Below are 21,660 nucleotides of genomic sequence, written 5' to 3'. Positions count from 1 at the left end.
GGCGGGTTAGGTAATAGTTGACACAGGAAAGATCCAAAAGAGATGGAAGGAATATATAGAAGAACTGTATAGTAAGGAGCTTAGACCAACAAAGTTAGACATTGAAAAGGAACATGACATAGAGGAAGATAGCTTAGGTCCAGGCATACTAGACAATGAGATAGGAAGGGCATTAAGGGAGATGAAACTAAATAAGGCCGCGGGGGTGGATAACATTCCCGCGGAACTACTGAAATGTTTAGGAAAATGTGGGAGGAAGAGGCTATATGGGCTGATTCGTAGTATTTATGAGGAAGGAATCTGGCCGGAAGGCTCTGTGAGATCAGTTTTAGTTCCTATTCCGAAAAAGGTAAAGGCTACATCATGTGAGGACTACAGAACGATAAGTTTGATATCACACGCAGCTAAAGTTGTTCTCAGGATCATAAACAAAAGGATAGAGAGTAGGGCAAATGATTACTTAGGGGATGATCAGTTTGGGTTTAGGAAAGGGAGAGGTACGCGTGATGCCATCGCAGTAATGAGATTATTAATCGAGAGGAATATAGAACACAACCAGGAGGTATTTGCCTGTTTCTTAGATTTCGAAAAAGCGTTTGATAGAGTGAACTGGGAAAAACTAATGAGTATATTGCAGAAAAAAGGAATAAATTGGAGGGAAAGGAGGCTAATCCGCAACCTGTACATGCCTCAGACTGCTCAGGTGCGAGTGAGGAACGGGGAGTCCGGTTGGGCGGTGTTAGGAAGAGGTGTAAGGCAGGGTTGCCCATTATCACCGTTGCTGTTCAACCTGAATGTAGAGGAAATGATTAAGGAGGCATGGGAAGAAGTGGAGGTAGGAATGAAAGTGGGCGGGGAATTCGTAAAATCAGTTAGGTTCGCTGATGACCAAGCCTGGTTTGTCAGTCAGCCAAGGGGTTGCAAGTATTGCTGAGTGAATTGGAAATTCAGTGCGACAGGTATGGGATGAGAATCAATATTAATAAAACAAAGGTTATGCGATTTTCTAGAAAGAAAAAGGCTAAGCTTAACATTAAAATAGGAGGGCAAAAACTAGAGCAGGTAGAACAGTTTACGTATCTCGGTAGTGTTTTCGACCAGCCCGGTCAAAGTAGTAAGGACGTAAGGAGAAGAATTGCGCTAGGCAAAGAGGCTTTCACAAGGAGGAGGGAGTTGATGACGGGGACATTGAGTAAGGATGTTAAGAAAAGACCCGTAAAAGCTTTGATATGGAGCGTAGCTATGTACGGTGCGGAAACGTGGTCATTGAAGCAGGAGGATAGACGTAGACTGGTGGCTTTTGAAATGTGGGTGTGGAGAAGAATGGAGAAGGTGAAATGGACAGAGAAGAAAACAAATGAGGAAGTACTTGGTATGGTGGGCGAAGAGAGGGGTTTGTTGGGAGTAATCCTATGGAGGCAGGAAAAGTGGCTGAAGGGGGTATTGACCGGCAGCGGGATGTTGAAGACTGTAATTTAGGGGAGAATGTAAGGCAAACGAGGAAAGGGAAGGAACAGGATAGGGATGTTGGACGGGATGAAGGAAGGATGAAAGTGCTCAGAGATGAAGAGGGATCTGATATAGAGTAGGATACTGGATTTTGTGTTTTGTTAGGAATTACAAAATATTTATTTAGTAGCTGGGTCCATCCAAAAACCTACCTTAACCGGTAGATTACCTATTAATAAAATAATAATCATTTGGCTATCTGGTCTTATTGACTAATAATACCAATTACTTTCTTTACTAATGCTAATAAAACCCCTTCCTACATATCCTTGTGGCGCATCGCAAGGCATAGACATATACATTAGTATTATTAAGTCTATAACATTAACACTCCGAGGGTTCTTCTCATAAGCAAAGAGTAAAATGATTAAAACACGAAAGTAAGGCCACGTCAATTGAAAACAGAACCATTGTTAGTCCCCCTGTTTTCAATGGCCGACTCAAGTTTCACTACTTTTTGATGCAAGTAAGCAGGCATTCTTAAAATTTATTTCCTTGCATCCTTTGATATTTAGTAACAATAGTAAATATTTACTTTTCATCAGCTAAAAAAAGGTAAAAGCACTCATAAATAAACTACACCAACTCATTATTTTTTAATAACTTTAAAGGAATTCCCGATGGAAGCTACCTTTGTCGAAAGAGTGCTATTTTAGGCAAGATTGAAAATAAAAATCCAAAGTAAATGAGAGAAATTTCTCTTGAAATACCAAAAAAATAGATTATATAATAAAGATATAGTAAATAATTGAAGGTGGAAAAATGTGATTATTTGAGGACATTTCTGCAATATATTTCAATTTCATGCTTATTTTGTAATACTCGATTCTAGATTCGGAGGCTGACGAAAAATTCCAAGCACATTGGAAGAATACGACATATAGTAGATGGAATATCCTTTGGATGTCCTTCTCGCCACAACTGAGTCTTACGGGTCGAAGCACAATTTGCGATGTCCTCAATGTATCCTAAAATGATATTGCAATACCACAGTTCATTTATAATTGTACATTGTGATATCGGTATTGCAGTATTTTAACAACATGGAGGATTTTCCACATATTTAAACCGGATGTAGTGTCCACCTTAATGTATTCGCCAACAAAAATCCGGAGAATCGACACATTATGCCAAATAATTGATCAAAAACTTTACTGTAGCAATTCAGATGTGATGAAACGCCAAAACAACATTCTTGGATGACGCCGTATCTGAAATAAAATTACAATTACTTTGTAAATTGTCAGCATTATGGAAATGAGGAACAACCTGGGTAGTTCCAGATTTCCCAACACAGGAAGCTTCTTTGATTGCAACTATGATTACGGTGATAGAGGCTTCTCTTGTGCTCGCCATAACGAGAGTGTGAGTGCGTGTGATTCGCAAAGGTCCCTGGTACTGAACACACCCGAGTGATTGAGTGAATGGGCGAGAAAACTTGTGTCCATCCGTTTTATTTACTGTTTGATAGGCGGCTGGCACTGGCATAGGAGGAATTCTTGTTAACCCTGAACGAGTGAGCGAGTGCGATTCGCAAAGGCATAACACGTGCGAGTGATTGAGTGATTAAGCGTTTACGTAAGTCCTTTCTGTTTCCTTTTGTTATTTCTGTCTGATTGACGGATCCCTGGCATAGGAGGAATCCTTGTAAACCCCAAAAGTGTGAGTACTTGTGATATTCAAAGGTCCCTGTTTCCCAACACACCCGAGTAATTGAGTGAATGCGCGAGAGCCTGCGTACATCCGTTTTATAATGTTGCATAATCATCTGTATGATTGACAGGTGACTGGCATAGGAGGAATCCTTGTAAACCCTGAAAGAGTGAGTGAGTGCGATTCCACAAAGGTCTAACACATGCGAGTGATTGAATGACTGCGAACTTGAACTTGGGTCCTTCCTTTTTTATTTTTTCTTTCAATTTCTCTTTCATTCCTGTGTGCGTACAACGGGTCCCTGGCATAGGAGAAATCCTTGCAAACCCTGAGTGTGTATGCGAATGCGATTCGCGGGAGTGGCTGTTATTCCATAACACACCTTAGCGATAGAGTGGTTGTAAGTTTGTTTCCCTATTTATTTTTGGTTTGTTTGCGTGTGATTGAGGTACATGTGGGTCACTAATTCCCAAACACACCCAAGTGATCTAGTGGGTTTTATTCCCATCTTCCCCTTACTTGTCACTTTGTCCCCCCCCCCACTTATGCAAACCTATTGCCAATCAAGTTTACGGTCTCGGCTGTTTCGTTTTCCGTAACGAGGGTATCTCATTGCCTCCCTCCGTTATACGCAGGTTGGACTTGGACGCCTTTCACCTCTCGGAGCCGGAAGTGAGTCGGGGCGGGGTAGTGAGGTGCGCGAAGCAGTGGTTCCAGGTCCGGGGGGCGCTGGCCTCCAGCCTCGGATTCATCGAACTCTGCGGCGACAACTCCGGGCAGCACCGTGAGTGCACCAACCCAACCCCTCCAACAGTACTTAACTTACCCGTCTTGGTTGACATTTTATCATGTTGCCATTTTGTCTTGCTGTCATGTCATGCTTGGTGTTTTTTTGTCCGAATTCTCGGACTCCGGGAGTCACCCAAGTGAAATATTGAAATCTGGAGAAGAATGTCTCCGGCACTATTTCAGTCTGAACAATCGAATTTCTCCGAAACAAATTTGTGAATATCTCCTCATTCGTGTGCTACCGCCGCCTCAACGGGAGCGCTGAGCGACACCTGCCCCCTTCGTAATCATCCAATTGTATTTTAATCCGAAGATGAGTTAAATACTTCAGCCCCATCCAACCCATACATCCCTTCATTAAATGTTCCTTCAACAAAATCGCATCGAACCCTTCTTGAGTGCACTCTCATTTCATAGGGTTTGAAAATATCAAATCTAAAAAAATATATATTAACTTTTAATTTATAACCTAATTCTCGCTATATTTGATGAGTAAACGAGAGAAGGTTGGTTAAAGAACAGAACAAATTAAAAATCAGGCAGGATTTGTTGCGATATGGCTGGGATTCGAACTGCAGATTTTGTTTTTAACTGTTTTATGCATTGAAGGGTACAACTTTCAAAGGAATACCATGACCTTCGGTTTCATGGAAACATGAAGGTTGACCTAATTTTAACTATCATTAATAAATTCCTTGTTTTTGTTTCGATAAGATGAAAGTCAAACCCCGAAGTTATAAATATTTACCTAAATATAATTACAAAAATAACTCTAAATGGAAACTTTTTGGTTAATGTTCTTCAATTTCATGGAATTCCGAAAATATATATATATATATATATATATATATATATATATATATATATATATATATATATATATATATATATATATATATATATATGGTATATAAATATATATATAAATATATAGTTGGTGATGGTAGAGATCACTCAGTTCTAAGCCCTATACGGCGTGTGAAAATTCACACATCAGGGAAGGGGGGCCAGTTCCTTTCCCTGTGCCGGTTATGGTTTCCCAGGAAGACCTGGTACCCGAAAAATCACTTCTAGCTTGGGTGGAGCTGCAGGTGCCCAGAGTGCCTTGCCCGGGAATCGAACCTTGGACCCTCTAGTCAGCAGTCCAATGCTCTACCCACTGGACTACCGCGACCCACATATATTATATATATACAGGTACGTCAACGCGTGTTAATCAGCGTGACTTAAAGAGTGGCTCCTACTGAGATTAATCGTCGTTTAAAGGCTGTTTAAGGTGGCGATGCTGTTGATAGGTCAAATCGATGGGTAGTGAAATTTCGTGGTTGTGGGCATGGAAAAGCTATCATTGTCGATGAAACACGCAGCGGTCGTCCGATCACTGCCACAGACGATAAAAATCGTAAACTCGTCGAAGATTTGATTAAATATGGCCAGTGTTTCGTTTCATCGTAACAAACAAACTGGGAATATTTTTCCCTTCTTCGCGAGCGAGTTGGGCGTGGGTCTTTTAATCAATCAAATCACTCAAAAGCATATTGCAAACCATATTGGAATATCCAAGGAACTTGTCAGTAACGTATATCCAATAATCTTGGAACATGACAACGCTCGTCCGCACACCTCGCGCGCAACTGGAGAGGCTCTTCGAAACCTGAAATTTGAATCGATTCCACACCCTCCTTATTCCCCCGATCTTTCGTCTTACGATTTTCATTTTTTTCCTGAACTCGTGAGACACCTAAAGGGTAATCAGTACACCTCGAACGATGAGGTGGAGGCAGCTGTCAAGTCCTGGATTCGAGAAAAGTCGGAAGAGTTGTTCAGTGATGGAATGAAAAAACTTGTTAAACGTTGCGGAGAAATGTGTTAGCCTTAAAGGTGACTATGTTGGAAAATAAATGCATGATTTTGAAACTTATGAATTGTACTTTAATATACTTTTCGTCCGATCTTGCTATTAGTTTTTGCTTGTGGTCAACAAGCATGTGTACAATACTTTTCAGCCTACCCTCGAATGTAAGAATATGATTCATTCCATCCAAAGTACAGTCGCTCTCCACAACTCGTCGCACATTTTGGGATTCCGATCTCCTCTTTCTTTCCTCTCTTTCCACTTCCGTGTCCTTCTTCCTTGGCAATTCAGAAATGTTGTGGATTTTTTGAAAAAGTTTAGACGGTGCGCCCGATCTCGTGGCGGAGGTGGCGTCATCGGATGCAAAGGATACAACATCGGATACTCTTTGAGGGGGAGAGACCTTTGCCTTTAGTGTATACCTCCATGTTCGGCAAAAAAATGTGTGCCTGAAGATGTTACCTAATCATCAGGCCAGTCCCGCAGAATAGAATATTTTGTGATTTTCGCGTGCTTCAATAAACCATTGAGATGTCGTAAATACCAATAGTTTTGAGTCTCTCTCCCTCTCCGATGGACACCATTCCGCCGTCCCCCCCCCTTCCCAACCCCTTGGGGCCTTCCAACCCTTCGCTCACTCCTTCTTTAACCCCCGATCTGGGGGTGGGTGTCCTCCACGCCATTGACACTAACTTGAACTACAGAGACGTGAAAATGGAATTGGGTGATACTATATGCTGACACCGTCGCAGGGAAAGGCAGTTGGCTCGGAGTAGGAGGTCAATCAATCAATCAATCTCTGGGGCCAATCGATGCTTCTATCGGCGGGCATCGTCCTGAAAATAATAAGAAGGAAAATCGTAAAGATATTTAAATCGACTCCCACAAGAATTGCAGGGATCACTATACTGCGTCAACAGGGAAAAGTCGACACAGTCGAATGTTCCCGTTTCGATGCACCCCCGCCATTCGTTCACTCTCTTGTGATTATCTACATCTTATCCTGGAATTCACCACTAGGGTGCGTGGCAGGGGGTGTTAAATTATCGGAATGGTGTCCGTTCATCGTATGCATTTAGGTCTTGACAGTTTTGCGAGGTCGATTACTAAAACAAATATTAATCTAGTCAGCACCAAATGTAATATGTGATATTTACGATCGGAAGAAATGATCATATATGGTCAAAATATTCAAATCCAATCAGAATTAACACTTTAGTTTAGTTTTTCAACGAATAATTAATGAAAACAGCGATGTAAAGGACTACACTCGAGTGTTTTACCTTGTTATGGAATAACTTTACTTATTATAATGCAGTAAAAATCGGTTGATGGTGACAATACTTAAGGATATACAAGTCTGTGGACGAAATACCGATGAAATGACCCGACCGGAGTGGGCTATCTAAGATCATTTAGGCAAAGCAGAACTCCATGATTACGAGAGGAAATATGAGAGCGGGTATCTTTTGTTTTTTCAGACATCGTCGTGATTAGGAAACAACAATTAGAGGGAATTAGAAGGGGTAATTGCGGAAGTTTGTCGGGACATATACGTATTACAACACCTCTTTCTGGCTAAAATACTAAGTGACTAAGTGACGACAGCGCTTAGTCATTACGATTTCCTTTATGAGCCAATATAACAGTCACCCATGCCAATTCATGATTCATCGTAAATTGTTGCTTAATGTTAGCTTTTTAAATCAATTCCTTTTTCCTCATACGACACTTAACCTTCACCTCCGAATATTTTTGTCCATCTCAATTCATTACCACTTCCCAAGAATGCACGACAAAGAAAGGGTCATCATAGTGTGTGGCGCGACACCAAAATTTCTAAGTTTCATCCAATAGTTTAGTCCCTAATGAATAACTGATCGTAGCACTTTTCCACTTGATAAAAATATTTTTATTTACGACCGGGTTTCGATGTCATCAGTATATGTAATGATGTAATACATCGAAACCCGGTCGTAAATAAAAATATTTTTATCAAGTGGAAAAGTGCTACGATCAGTTATTCATTATGTTCGACTTCCGCCACATCACGCCTGAAGCTACTCAATTTAGTTTGGTCCCTGTTTCACTTAATTCGACCCGTCATTACCGTGTCCTTTCCCCACTCTGCGTACCCGGGAGGTTCTAGCCAGCGCCACCACGCCAAAGAGCGCAAGGGATGCTTCGGAGACGGAGCCCGGGGTCAGAGCGTCGCGGCGACGGATAATTATTCCGGGAGTGGTCTCGGTCTGTTCCTGAGCGGTCGTTGCCTCTTCGTCTTCCGCCCGAAAAGGAAACGGAAAGGGCCGCTATTCTGAAACGGGGTCGACCCGTGGAAGTCACTCCACGGGCGAGTCGCAGTTCTGATCCCTGGAGGGAGATATTGGATCGATCGGGAATGATTGCTCGACATGAGCAGTCCCGCTCCTTGCCTCAATGAGAAATATCCAAAGAGGTAATTCAATATTCCCACAGCCAATCAGGGGTAAGTGAAATGGGGGATACTTCCCAAATTTCGTCGTAAAGAAACAACATGGATTACGAGCGTGTCAATAGATTTAACGAAAGGATATAGAGAGGGAAGTTACATTTAACGATAAGATATACCAAGGAAAGTTATGATTAACGATATGTTATACCATGGAATGTTATCTTTCGCTAGATAGGCATCATTTAGAATATACTTTTAGTATATGGGATCCTCACGAAGTTGGATTGATTATCGACCTGGATCGCGTGCGGCGTGGCGGAGCTAGATTTGTAAAACGCCCTTATGATAAACTTAGTAGAGTACCCAAAATAGTAGAGGAGTTAGTCTAGGAATCACTCATGGAGTTAAGGTTAAAATACAGATTGAAGCTCTTGCACAAATCAGAAGGACGTCTCTTTAGTGATGGTGTTGGAAATGTATTATTACCCACATCGCACTACGGTAAGGCGAGATCATGCTAGTAAAATTGGAGAGATAAAGTGTAGAACAGATAAATTTAAGATTTCATATTTTCAACGAACGATAAGGGATCAGAATAATGATGTCCGATTACGGGAGGGTCATATTCGGGTCAAAATGAGTCTGGGGTGTATTCACACCCTGTCCCACACCCTAGAGGTGGATTGCAGGGTACTAACATATCAAAATATCAAATATCAACTCACTTTTTATTATCAGCTCAAATAAACCCATACTTAGACTTCTAATTATGCTTTTAATATACTAGTCTCATTGGTTTTATTTTTGCTATTAGTGCAAGTAATCGAGGAGAAGAATACATGCGTGTCGTATAGAATGTCCTCAGCAGGAGCGGCAGATTAGTATAGCATTCGAATTGCTAATACGTATCATCGTTATCTTTGGTTGTCCTGCCTCGTCGCAGATCCTCTCATGGTTGGCCTCAATGTCTTCCTGTCTTGATCGATTCTTTTCATTTCCTCGTATTTTTCCCAATCTCAATCATGTCCAACGCTATATTATCCTTCCTCATACCATATTTCCCCAACCAATCAACCTTCTTTTCCTTCATTATCTTTACCTGGTCTCCTCTTACTTGCTCTCTTCTCTTCAATCCTTCGTAGCAACCCCTAATTCTTCACTCTATCCTCCCATCGTCATTCAGATCCACATTTCAAAGTCCTCTATTCTTTTTACTTGTCCTTTCTGTAAAGTTCATGTCTCTGCTTCGTACATCAACATACTCCAGGTGTAAAATTTTGGGAGATAATTTTTGAATCGAGTAAACTTTAAACATATCTTTGCATGCGTGTTAACAATTTGAGTCAAACTTCCATCGTCGTAATTATTATTATACTCAATATTACATTTAAATTAAACAAAAATAAAATATTATTGAATAAATATGTCCTGGTGTTGAAGGCAGGTTGGATATAGAAATAAAAAGCAAAATCATACCCATTTATTTAGTAGACGAATTCCACCTAAAAGAGAAGTGTTCAGCGTTACTAAATTAAGAAGAATAAACAATTTCCTATTAGGTAAATCCCAATTGAACCCAAGTGTTGTAAGCTATGGTAGTAGTACGTATACAAAATGTCACAGGGAAATACATGAGAATTTTACTGCTCACTGTGTGAAATAAAACATCATGAATATTACTCTTTTCGATGCATTCAAATGGTCCATTTTGACATGTACACCCGGAACACATCTTCCTTCACAGGAACATGAAGGCGTCCCCGTAATTATTGATCTCCACCTGGAGCGTAAAAATGGCAACGGTCTCAGCAATTCAACAATCAGAATCTTTTTCCCGCTCAACGTCATCGCAACTTCCGGTCGCCATGTTCTAGTTCGGAATTGCATGCTTCGACCAGGTCGAAATAAACTTAATTACGTCGATTACATCCACTGCATAGGCCTCTCATTGCATGGTCGCAGCGGCAGAAAGCTCGCGTATTACATGCGCCACACTGGAGGGAGTGTGGCGCCGGCGCCCTGTGCTGGAAACCCTGGCCACCGCACCACGTGGACACGAACACCAAGTCATACATTCCGGGGGGGTGGGGGTGGGGTCAAAGAGTGAGAGAGAGAGGGAGGGAAAGGGAGAGGGGGGGAAGTCGTCGTCGCAATTTCTCATTCACTCCACGGCTTCCGTATTCCACGCAGGAGATTTTTTTTAATGGGACACATAGCATACTACATAACGGACTTTTAACATTCGTCAGGATACGGTTCATTGTTTTTTTCTCCAGCAAAAAAGGTAAAGAATGGATTTTAAATGAAATCTTTTTTCTGCAAAAACAAGCCTCAAGGAAGTCCTCTGCATTAACGCGAGACAAAAGAAAGAGTTGAATGCCCTCCTTCTTTCGTGTCTTTGCCGCCCGACTCGTATTTTCCTTTTGCTATTCGTTATAAGAGCTCCCTCTCTCTCTCTCCCATATTTCCAAAACGGGAAGAGAGGTATAATTTCCGAGAAATGTAGAAGGGGAGCCCGACGTGAATCCCAATCACCCATCCCTATGCTGTGTAAAAAGGTGACCGAAAATATTTTTTAACCGCAAGTAGATGAGGATTGCCTCAGAATAGGGTCGGATCGGGTTGGGACGGTAGTGGGACATACCTCGAGGATCTTAAGCCAAGAGACGCAGAGTTGATCACGAGCATGCATGGGGTGGGGGGCACTCGGGAAGAGACTCAGACGTCGCAAAGATACTAATTAAGAAAGACGCATTGCGTCCAAATCAAGAGCCGAATCGTTAAGGATGATGAAGCACGAGTGAGGGCGATGTCTTAAGTAAAGACAAGATTTCTTTATCTTAATTTTTAGAGGTTATGAGACAATAATATTAATAATAATAATCGGCCATATTCGGGCGAGACTGAGACTGTGGGAGTCCCATCTGCCATCTAAATTTATATATATCAGAAGTGAGATTTTAACAGTAAGATTAATATGTGAAGTGGATATTTCTGACTATTAGTTGTATGAATATGATACCTGTATGACCGTGAGCTCCTGAAGAGTTTTGCTTGCAATTCTGCTGCGATTTTAGGAATGTCATTGCAGGTAAGGAACTTTGAAATGATGCAATTGAAAGAATGTTCAATTGCTGTGGCCGGGGCACGATTTGGAACTTCAGTTGTGTATGAGCGGTGTCCATCCGTTCCACTCTCCTCTTGCAAACGGTATAGGGGCCGGGAGTTCATCTTCAGCGAATCGCACAGGGGGTGTCCGTCTCATTTGAGGGCGTGTCCGGCCACCGCCGTCTTGCTCCCCCGGAAGAATCCCTACGACCTGCACGCGAAGCACTGCCCCCCCCTCCGAGGAGCCGACGGAAACAATCGCCAATCACCACGGCGGCCGGAGCACTGAGGTTAATCACAAACAAACGAGGGAAAATTAAAAAAAATTGGAATAAATCAAAACTCGAAAAATAAGTTATGTGCATTAGCCATCTTACGAAAATCAAATTTAGAAATCGGTTATAATAATACGCTTTTACGGGTCAAAACTAGAGATCAAACGGAATGATTCTCATTTTGGGATGCCATCGAAACGTCATGAGGCTCAAACAAGCGATGGTGCATCACAATGCCAGTCGAAAAAGATGGGTTTCTTTTGAGATACGCTCCGCGAATTTCGCGTTATCTTCAACCAAGCTGTTGCGATTTTTCGGCCACCTGATCTTTCTTGGAAACCACAGATGGCACTGGGAAATGACCTGCCCCCCATCTAACCTGATGCGCACACTTCACACGCCAATATAGGAATTAGTAATAGGTGAGCTCTACCTTTACGAATTAAACCAACCTTCGAGTTGTTTATTGCGGTGGTATTGTAATAACACCAGCATTTAAAAAATAACCTTAAATGGTAGCATACTTTTTCATTGGAAAAAGATAAAGGTAAATTAACTACTAGTATGTGATAGTGGTGAAACACGTGTTCTTCACACCTAAATGTGATATCTTCAAAAGGTGTGCTATACATTTTATGATAGTTTTGATAATAAGGTCGGAGGAGTGCTTGCACAGAGGGCTGATAAAGTAGAAAATAAATATGTGTAATTAAAGAACGGTACGTTGCCGTGTAAGTCGCTGGAATATTTTATCGAGCAAATAAATTATTTCTTTCATTAACAAAGATGAGCATTTCCGCCAAAAGTGATAATCTGTGCAATCAATTGGCACAGAGTGGATATGAACTGAACTCTTTCACCGCCGTTTAGTGTTCGGTTTCACTTGTGAGGGCCTACCTATCTATTCCCATGCTCCAAAGGGCGTTTGAGATTCACGCTTCAGAAAGGGCAACATTAAAGGTCAGCTCATTTTACTCTATGCCACCTTGTAACCCCGAACAATATCTTTCATCCATATAAATTACACGAATAGAAAGTTTACAGCTAGGAGTGTCGAAGAGCACTGCCCGGATATGAAGCCCGCACCTCCCGAAAGGCGATCTTACTCTCTCTCTCCGCACTCTCAATGTGAATTGAACGAATAACGGCTGAAAATCACCCTAAATTATATCCCGAATACAAGAAACGTTCTATTTCTCTCGCTAATCCTCTCCGACCTAATTGTCCTTAATGTTTTATAAGATTTTCACTACCGGAAAAGAAAATATTTTGTTCTTCCATATATAGTATATTTTATTATTCACGACCTATGTTTCGACTTAACAAAGTCATTATCAGGATGATGACTTTGTTAGTGGAAACTTAGGTCGTGCACGATGAAATATATGTGGAAGGACAAAGTATTTCATTTTCCGATATGAATCGCTTCCACAAAGTGACGCCTCAAACCATTCGATTTCATGACACATTTTTTAGATTTCAATCACACCGCGATTCTTATATAGGCCCTGAAATACGTTCAACAAACATGGCAACCTCATTCGCTGAATGTCCGACTTGAATCCGACCATTATCCATTTCGATCGCAATGCGATCTTCCATTTGAAATGATCATCTCACAGGCAACTTTCGCAGCCTGCCTCAAAGCTCTACAAATGTCCCCCGCACCGTTTCTCGGCACACGCGAGAACGTACTGTACTGACGTGAGAAGTTGGCGGTAAATAAGGGACCGCCCTCTCTAACTCACCGTTCATCATCACTGACCACTAAACTGCTCCATCCGCCGATACTTACAGCCTCGAAAGAGGTTTAGAGTCAGCCGCCTGTCCTTCCCGTCTTCTTATGAATTTGAACTTTGATTAATTTTGTGCACTTCCATCCGTCGAAAGTCTTCCCGCAAGCTGGGAAGCACACGAATGAAGGACTTGTGTGCTACCGCGCTGTTCTTCAACTGTTTTCCGTGATGCAATGGCGTAACTAGCCCTCCTTCCTTTCCGAAACTCGCGACGATTTTGATGCGGGCAGTCAGTCACCTGTCCTGTTACCTCTCTCCTCTAATAGCGATTCATTCAAATGAACCACATCCGCCAATTGAGGAACAGTTCTCATGGTCCACATAGTTCTAAAGCCCTCGCATACTGCAATTTTACTTCCTTCGGGGATAACTGTCAACATGACGAAATCTTCTGGCTAAACTGCTTCCTCAATAATGAGTAATTTCATAAACGGCCCCATTTCAATTATACTTTAAGTCTTTGAGTAATCTGCAGAAATGTAATTACCTCTTCCGGCAACCAACTTCGCCTTCATTTCCGGCAGTGCTTCCGATGCCATTTGATGACCACTGGGATTAAGCGTCATCACCCCAGTGCAGTGGCCATTAGGAACGATGGTGCCATGTAAATCCACATGTTTCGAGTTTGTAAATCTAATATATTCCTCTGAAGTAATTACTATACTTTTGCAAGGCCTCGCGACCCTACCCATGCTCCACATAACCTGCATTAATTCACTTGAATTTACTTTTATAGCTGTTGTCTACATTTTATTATAGTTTTAGCAGTAAAAAATGGAACAGGCTAAATATTGAATTGATAGAAATATTAGAAGGAAAGGTTAATTGACAGTAAAAGTAGATAAACTGCAAAATAAAAATTTGAGAAAGGACTGAGGATGAGTTGAGGCTTGAGGATAAGCTGTATACGAATCAAGCCGACAGGAATGGTATAAAGATTTGGGGCGTGAGTGATATATTTTGTGATAGTCTGAGAGGAATTTAAATGCGCTGAATGAACGTATGCGGAAAAGGTGTGGTCGGCAGAAAGAAAGTTCATGCCAGGAGGAATGGAGAAAGGAAATATCTTGCGTGGGCAGAAAGAGGGAAAAAAATAAGGCTGCGGCTTAAAAGGAAGAAGCTCGGAATTCAGCGCAGACAAAGAAAAAACGGATGAGTTCAAAAATGCAGTGTAATCAAGTAAGGAAAAAATATGAGAGGCAGAAGTAGAAAGGAAATACTATAATACAAAAGTCGTGGCAATCCCTGGTATGAATGTCGGATGGAGTGTTTGGAAAAGTCGTATAATTACGTTGTGCAGTGTTTAAGTGAGACAAACGAATGCGGTGGTGACAATGAATGCAGGATAGTTGATATAAATTAAAATGTGGTCGCACCCGCAGCGAGAGTTATGGAGGATGAATAGCATAACCTCCATTTGGTCAATCCTGTGATTAAATTGATTCATATATCTACTCGTAAGTGTTCTGTGGCTTCGTACTCTGTATATTCATCCTCTTCCAGGGAAGATGATTATTTTTATTGATAGATAGCTATATTAAGGCATGTTTTGAATGGACACAAGGTGAACATTGCCGCATTCCTTAACATCATCCAACAAGATACACTACATGAAACTGGTCTTCAACCCTACGTGATTTCCAACTCTCTCAATCCAACTGTCCAACATTCCTATCCTTTTCCTGTAACTCTTCATCACTTACGTAACGTTCTCTCCTCGTTTAGTCCTAGGCATACAATAATGATAATAATTCGGCTTTATTCGGACGAGATTGTGACTGTGGCAGTCCCTTCTTCCATCTAACCAATCGTCAAATACATTCACTGAAAATACCATTACATTTGAGTGCTAAATTATGTAAAAAAAAGACTAGATAATGGCAATGGATTAGCAATGAATATGCATGAGTGCAAAGAGTGTAGAATGATATGCACAATTGTGGGAAAAATGTAAGGAATGAGGTGAAATTCTTGACGAAAAAACCCACTGGAGGGAAAACCAACACATGCAGGGGAATGAGAAAAAACTGCGAAAACCTACAGATATATATCGCTAATGTTATAATGCACTAAATAAAAAAATAATAATAAATCAATGTATGAAAAATAAGAGAAGAAACAAAAGAAGAACTGATGTACACATCTGGAGAAAAATAAATTAAAATAAAATTACCGATTAATAATAAAGATGTAAGAAATATTAAATGAAAAAAAACGAAAGAAAAATATTACTACAATATGATGAAATGATAATTTAAAAAACATTTTTTTCACTATAACCCTTCATCAGAGGTGAAATTTCAACTGTAAGATTAATATGTGAAGTGGATATTTCTGGCAAATAGCTTTGTGAATATGATATGACCGTGAGCTCCTGATGTGTTTCACGAGTACCTGCCTGTGCATGTACTTGAAATTCTGTTGTTATTTTAGGAGTGTCTTATGCAAGGCTCTTTTAAATGCTGCTATTGAAGGATCTTAACTCAAGGCTGGACTGAGTTTGCTCCAATCGCGGCAAGCAGTAACATTGAATGATTTACTGTAGGTGAACGTTCGACGCTGCGGTACAGCCAGGTTTTTATTCCCTCGTGTATTTGTTTAATGCACCTGGCGTTGTGTTTTGAAATATTCCAACAAGTAATGATGACCATTTGTGTTCAGAATTTGATAAAGTAGAGAGAGTTTAGGAAGTTGACGTCTGTCCCTAAGCTTTAACCAAGAAAGTTTATCAATGTAATTTGTCATTTGATTATGTATCTGTAAATTAAATATGAATCTGTAATGCATGAATTGAGCAAACGCTGAAGTTTTAACGATAATTCATCCGATAAATGTTGGTAAACTACATCGGCGTAGTTTAAAAGCGGCATGATCAGCGTGGATACCAAGTGCTTCCTTGAGGATCAAGGGGATGACGCATTTGAATTTGAGCAGAGGATATAGTGATTTGTGCACCGATTTGATTATCTTGTTCACTTGGAATACCATATACGATATTTTCAATCAAAGTACTCCGTATTCAACTTTCCTGCCTCCTTTGGACCTCACCTAGCAACCATCCCTCCTCCCCCTATAGCTGTTTTACCTATTATAGTCGATGTCCCACAGCTTTAATATTAATCATAGCCTTCCTAATTAATTGAAAATCTCAAAAACTTTGTTTTCTAATGGTTAATTTTTCTTCCACATATGTCACACTGATTTTTTAATACGATAAGGAATTCCTTTAACCCCTCGGCTGGCTGCCTAGCTAACGCTTGATCATCCGCAAATCCAACTTATTCGAATATTTCCATCCAATTCTTCCCATGCCTCGCTTACCGTTTCCTCCGCAGATAAGAGTATGTGCAGAAAGGAACATGCGATGCCCAGACCCAGAATTGCACTGCCCAACCCGGCTATCCATTAGTTATCCACGCTTGCGCATTCTGAGAAATGTACAGGTTCCGTCGACTCCTACTTCCTGCAAAATGTTCACTAATATTACCCAGTGTACCCTGTCAAACTCCTTCACAAATCTACGAATTATAGAAATATAATGCTAGGATGAGCGGATGAAATTGTCAAACAATTTCCGATTGGGACAAAGAATGCCGAATGGGAAAGTTGTGGAAGTATTTGAGAAAACATGGGTTCAATAAGTAAAAATATTGAATGCAACATCTAAAATGGATTCAATAAGTAAAAATATTGAATGCAATATCTAAAATTGATTCAATAAGTAAAAATATTGAATGCAACATCTAAAATGGATTCAATAAGTAAAAATATTGAATGCAATATCTAAAATGGATTCAATAAGTAAAAATATTGAATGCAACATCTAAAATGGATTCAACAAGTAAAAATATTGAATGCAACATCTAAAATGGATTCAATAAGTAAAAATATTGAATGCAATACCTAAGATGGATTCAATAAGTAAAAATATCGAATGCAATATCTAAAATGGATTCAATAAGTAAAAATATTGAATGCAATATTTAAGGTGGATGTGCGCATTTATGAAATCGTATGCACGAGTAAATGGAGCTTTGGCTGGGCGTTTTAAATCGATTTTTGTGTGAAAGAAGGACGCAGGATCTAATCGTGACCGCCCCATGCTTAAATGGTCATTTTGTTATTTCATTCTCATTTGAGCCCTTTCCATCCAATTTTAGGAGTTTTAAGAACAAGTATAAAGCAGCCACTGGGTGATAAACATCATTGGTCAGTGATTATTATACTGTTAAAATATTGTTTTTGTGTGATGTGGACGGCGTGAAAAGATGTATTGCAAAAGTGAATGATGTGTTAACGGTGCGTGATTTTGAAAGGCATATGAAATTGAAGAGTATTTTTGCATGAATGTATACACCACTGTGGGTATAGGTTGGCATGGATTTGTTGATTTTGCATGTGGTTTCGTTCCCTTTCACATGAGGCGAGCTAACACCCCCCGCCACCCCGCGTATGCCCTTGCAGGGTGTTATGTAGGTAGATAGAAATGGGTAAATGTGCAATAAATTAATGCCGCTTGGTGTTATGTTCGTAGAGAGTACAAACGCTCCCTGCCTCCTACCTATGCGCTCGAGATGCTCCGCCACTATCCGACAGTTTGCAAGGCCCCCAAGGAGCCCTTAATAGCTAAAGTGGCGTAACAGAGAATGTAATTAAGGCCAAATACGTCTAAAACGAACATAGTCCCCTGGTCAAATGAATGGGAAGAATGATTGCATAGTGAGTGAAAACGGCGTAATAATTGCAAAAAAGTGAATGATTTTGTAAACTTTGCCAGAATATTAGTGGAAGATGGTGGGGCAGATGTTAAAGTAAAAAATAGTGCGAATTCCCGCAGGAAGTTTTTTTTTTTTTGCAGGTCCCCCTTACCTTTCCCCATCCATTTGAAAAACCCTAACCCCCTCATCCCTTACCCTTTTCTCCTGGTGCTGCACCCCCTGCCACACACCTTTTTGGTGGCTTGCAGGGTATTGATGTAGATGTAGATGTAGAAGTTGTTGCGTATATAGCGAGTAGAGCCTATAAAAATCGTACTAAGGCAGCAAAATGTGAGTTTATAGAAGCGTACTCCTCCCCATGTTACTGTACATGGATGAGATGTATTTTTGCTGTCGTGACCTTCAGCAGGAGTCCCGGGAACGTTTACCTCTTGGTCTATTGTGCCAACTTGACACATTACCTGCCTTTCACGTGCAGACGGGAACAAGAGAGCACCAGAGTCCCGACTTGCGTCCGGGCCCAACGACGCATAAATCAGCGTTTCAACGTGACCACGCTGTTATCCTAATTACACGTATGTGGAAGAGTATCTTAAGAGTATGCTAGAATAGGCATAAAGTCGACTAAAGGTGGTGGATCGTGAAAAATAGAAACTTCGTAAGTTCCACCGAAGTCTCTATAAAACGAGCCAATGAGTCTAACAGCCAAGCATCATCATCAGGAGTAGAATGAATGGTCCTTCCCCTATTATGAGTCACCTCTTACAATTTTAAGTCTCATAGCATGGAAGAATCGACATCTGCATGAGTTCCCGTGCCGAAAAGGCATTGTCTTCTGGTAAATAGATGTATCTCACGGAGAAAACAAAGAGTTTTTTCCTCAGTCATTCTCACGGACGTGGATCATCATATGCTTGATCTCGACGTCTTTCGAATCACCACAATTCCCTCGATGACGTCTACCTTATCGCTGCAACACTCCCTACCATGTTTTGCTGTATTTTCACCCCCCCCCCGGGCCCCTTTCCACTCCTCCTCCCTCTTCGCAGGGGGTGATTCCTCACGCCGTCCGCTGACAACAGCGGGATGCCATATTTCTACCGGTGGCGTTGGGGGTGGGGATCGTAAGTTTCATGGGCATGGATTAATAGAACGTTCCCTTTATTAAATTCCAGTTTTGCATGACCTGTCTTCGTATGGTGGAGGTCTATCGTATTTTGTGGTGATTGTGGTTCACTTTCGCTCCCTCCTTTTTTCGAGTACCAAAGGACTATTTTAGTGGGTTAAATTAACAATTGTATGGAAATAAGTTTTCTGTTAGCACGCTTACGGATTAACACGTATTTTCAGGGTTTCTGTTGAATGTTTTTTTCCCTTAGTCCCAATCATTTAAACACCCTTCCTCACCCTCACCCCTCACTCATGCTACTTGCATCCCTGCCACACAACTTTTGGTGGATCGCGGGGTGCTTATGTAGATGTAGATCACCACTCCTTGTGGCTCAAGCATCCCTGCAGTCACTCATATTACATTACAAGAACTGACAAGAAAGTAATTTACGTTTCGGCCTAGCGTGTGGCGGTGGGTATGGGGGCTAGAGCCACCACCATCTTGGTGTCTAGACGTCCCTACACTCAGTGCACGCATCCTGTTATGGTGGCGGTAAGCAGACTTTGGTTCTTCTACTTTGCTCACTCCCCGAATTAATAAAATGTGTTCTTCAATATATAAAACAGCGAATTATTAGCGTAGCATGATTAGTTCGTGACGCTGCCGCATGCGCTGCGCGAGTGACCAAGTGAGGAATCCATTTGGTGAACCGTGAACTGGTGATATCTTGAAAAGCCCAAACAAAGCATTGATATTCTCGCAGGGGTATCTAACTACGAACATGTCCTCTATTTTCGAATAGAAATCGCTACGAGGCCAATATTTGAAACCCAATTCAAAACACCGCTTTGTTTTGCCTAAATCATATAAAATTCTTTCAACTGGCAGTTCCATAGAGGAAGAATCATGCCATAAGGAGGAAATGGTCTTTATCCTTGAATTTATTGCTCAACATTGATTGAATATTAATTATATAGCTGGAAGAATGACTCATTTTTATTCAAGAAACTACTCCAAACCCCTGTGACTATGATCTAGACTGAGTTATTGAAAATTCCAGCAGAGGCCGCCGTTCCACAGTCGTGAGTTATTAATTATCATTATATAAATCTCGTGGCAATTAGGTAATTGTCCCGGTGGCAACGGTCAAGTCTGGTCAACGGTCACTCTTACAATCCACATGCATACATACACACACGCAAGAAGAACAGATATGAGACAAAATGCTCTTATATACAATGACACTTAAAGATTACCAACTGCACCTTAACCATCACACATGGTCTAGGTTCAAACCGTACGAGTACATACTCCGCTCCGTCCATCGCCGCACTCCGTCCATAATCACGCACTCCTCAATTTCATACACCGTTCAAAGTCACGCAGCGTTAACACATCATTCACTTTTGCAATACAACTTCTCACGCCATCCGCATCACACACAAACAATATTTTAATAAGTACAATAGTATAATAATCACTGACCAATGAAGTTTATCACCCAGTGGCTGATTTACATTTATTCTTAAAACTCCTAAAATTGGATGGAAAGGGCTCAAACAAACCTCCAGGCAGCTGGTTCCATTCAACAATAGTTCTGCTTGAAAAAGATAGTTTTTTTCTTTTTTTTTGTTTTTTTGTGGTCTTATTTCTATTTTAAAACTGTGGTCAGTATTTTACTTAAAAGTTAGGTTTTTCTATCTCCTTCCATAAATATTCCCACGCTTCGTCATTTTGAACAGTTCGATTCATCGCGCCTAACCTGCTCCTTTTTCTTCTATTTTTCAAACTCTCCCATTTCAATATATCCAACATTTCCGTAACACTGTCTGCTCTTTTCTACCTTCCGAGCACACATCTTGCTGCCTTTCTTTGAACTTTTTCTATCTTTTTTACATTTTCCACCCAATATGGATCCCATTCTATGGACCTCGTATTCTAAGATAGGGATAACCAGTACCTTATATGCATTTCCCTTTGTCGCTACCCTACTTCCTTTTAAATTGCTCATTACCCAATGAAGTACTTTAAATACCCATCGTGTCACATTACCTACTTGGACTCCCCACCCAATCCTATTCGAGGCGAACAGAATAAAAAAGTATGTCCGCGGTTATATTAAAATCAAGTTTCAGATATGTGTGAAAGAATAGCCGAATAAATAAGCGATGCGAGGCTAGAATAAATTTCCCACCGCCGTCATATTCATCAAATTACCAGGTAAAAAACCTGTTTGCTTAATTTATGGCATTATTGAACGTAAACGATGGTGTCACAAAAATCAGAATAACAACTCTCTCTTCGCCAAGCATTTACTAGAATTCGACCACAGCAGTGACTTTGTCCCAGAGATATTACACACACTCCCAAAAGGATTAAAAATAGACGCTCTCGAGCAATTAGAGATTAGAAGGC

At 40.8% G+C, this 21,660-nt stretch overlaps 1 protein-coding gene across 1 annotated transcript in view; it reads left to right on the top strand.

The window, feature by feature from the left end:
• LOC139696756 (uncharacterized) overlaps window positions 1-21,660 on the top strand; it is a 93,233-nt gene that overhangs the window by 22,765 nt on the left and 48,808 nt on the right. Inside the window, exon 3 of the mRNA XM_071595596.1 lies at window positions 3,798-3,946. Coding sequence (XP_071451697.1) covers window positions 3,798-3,946 — 149 coding nt within the window. The remainder of the gene's footprint in view (window positions 1-3,797; window positions 3,947-21,660) is intronic.

Source organism: Hetaerina americana, unplaced genomic scaffold, assembly GCF_022747635.1.
Source record: "Hetaerina americana unplaced genomic scaffold, ioHetAmer1.1.p SCAF_7, whole genome shotgun sequence".
NCBI classification, from domain to species: domain Eukaryota; kingdom Metazoa; phylum Arthropoda; class Insecta; order Odonata; family Calopterygidae; genus Hetaerina; species Hetaerina americana.
This window is presented reverse-complemented; position numbering and strand designations above follow the sequence as displayed.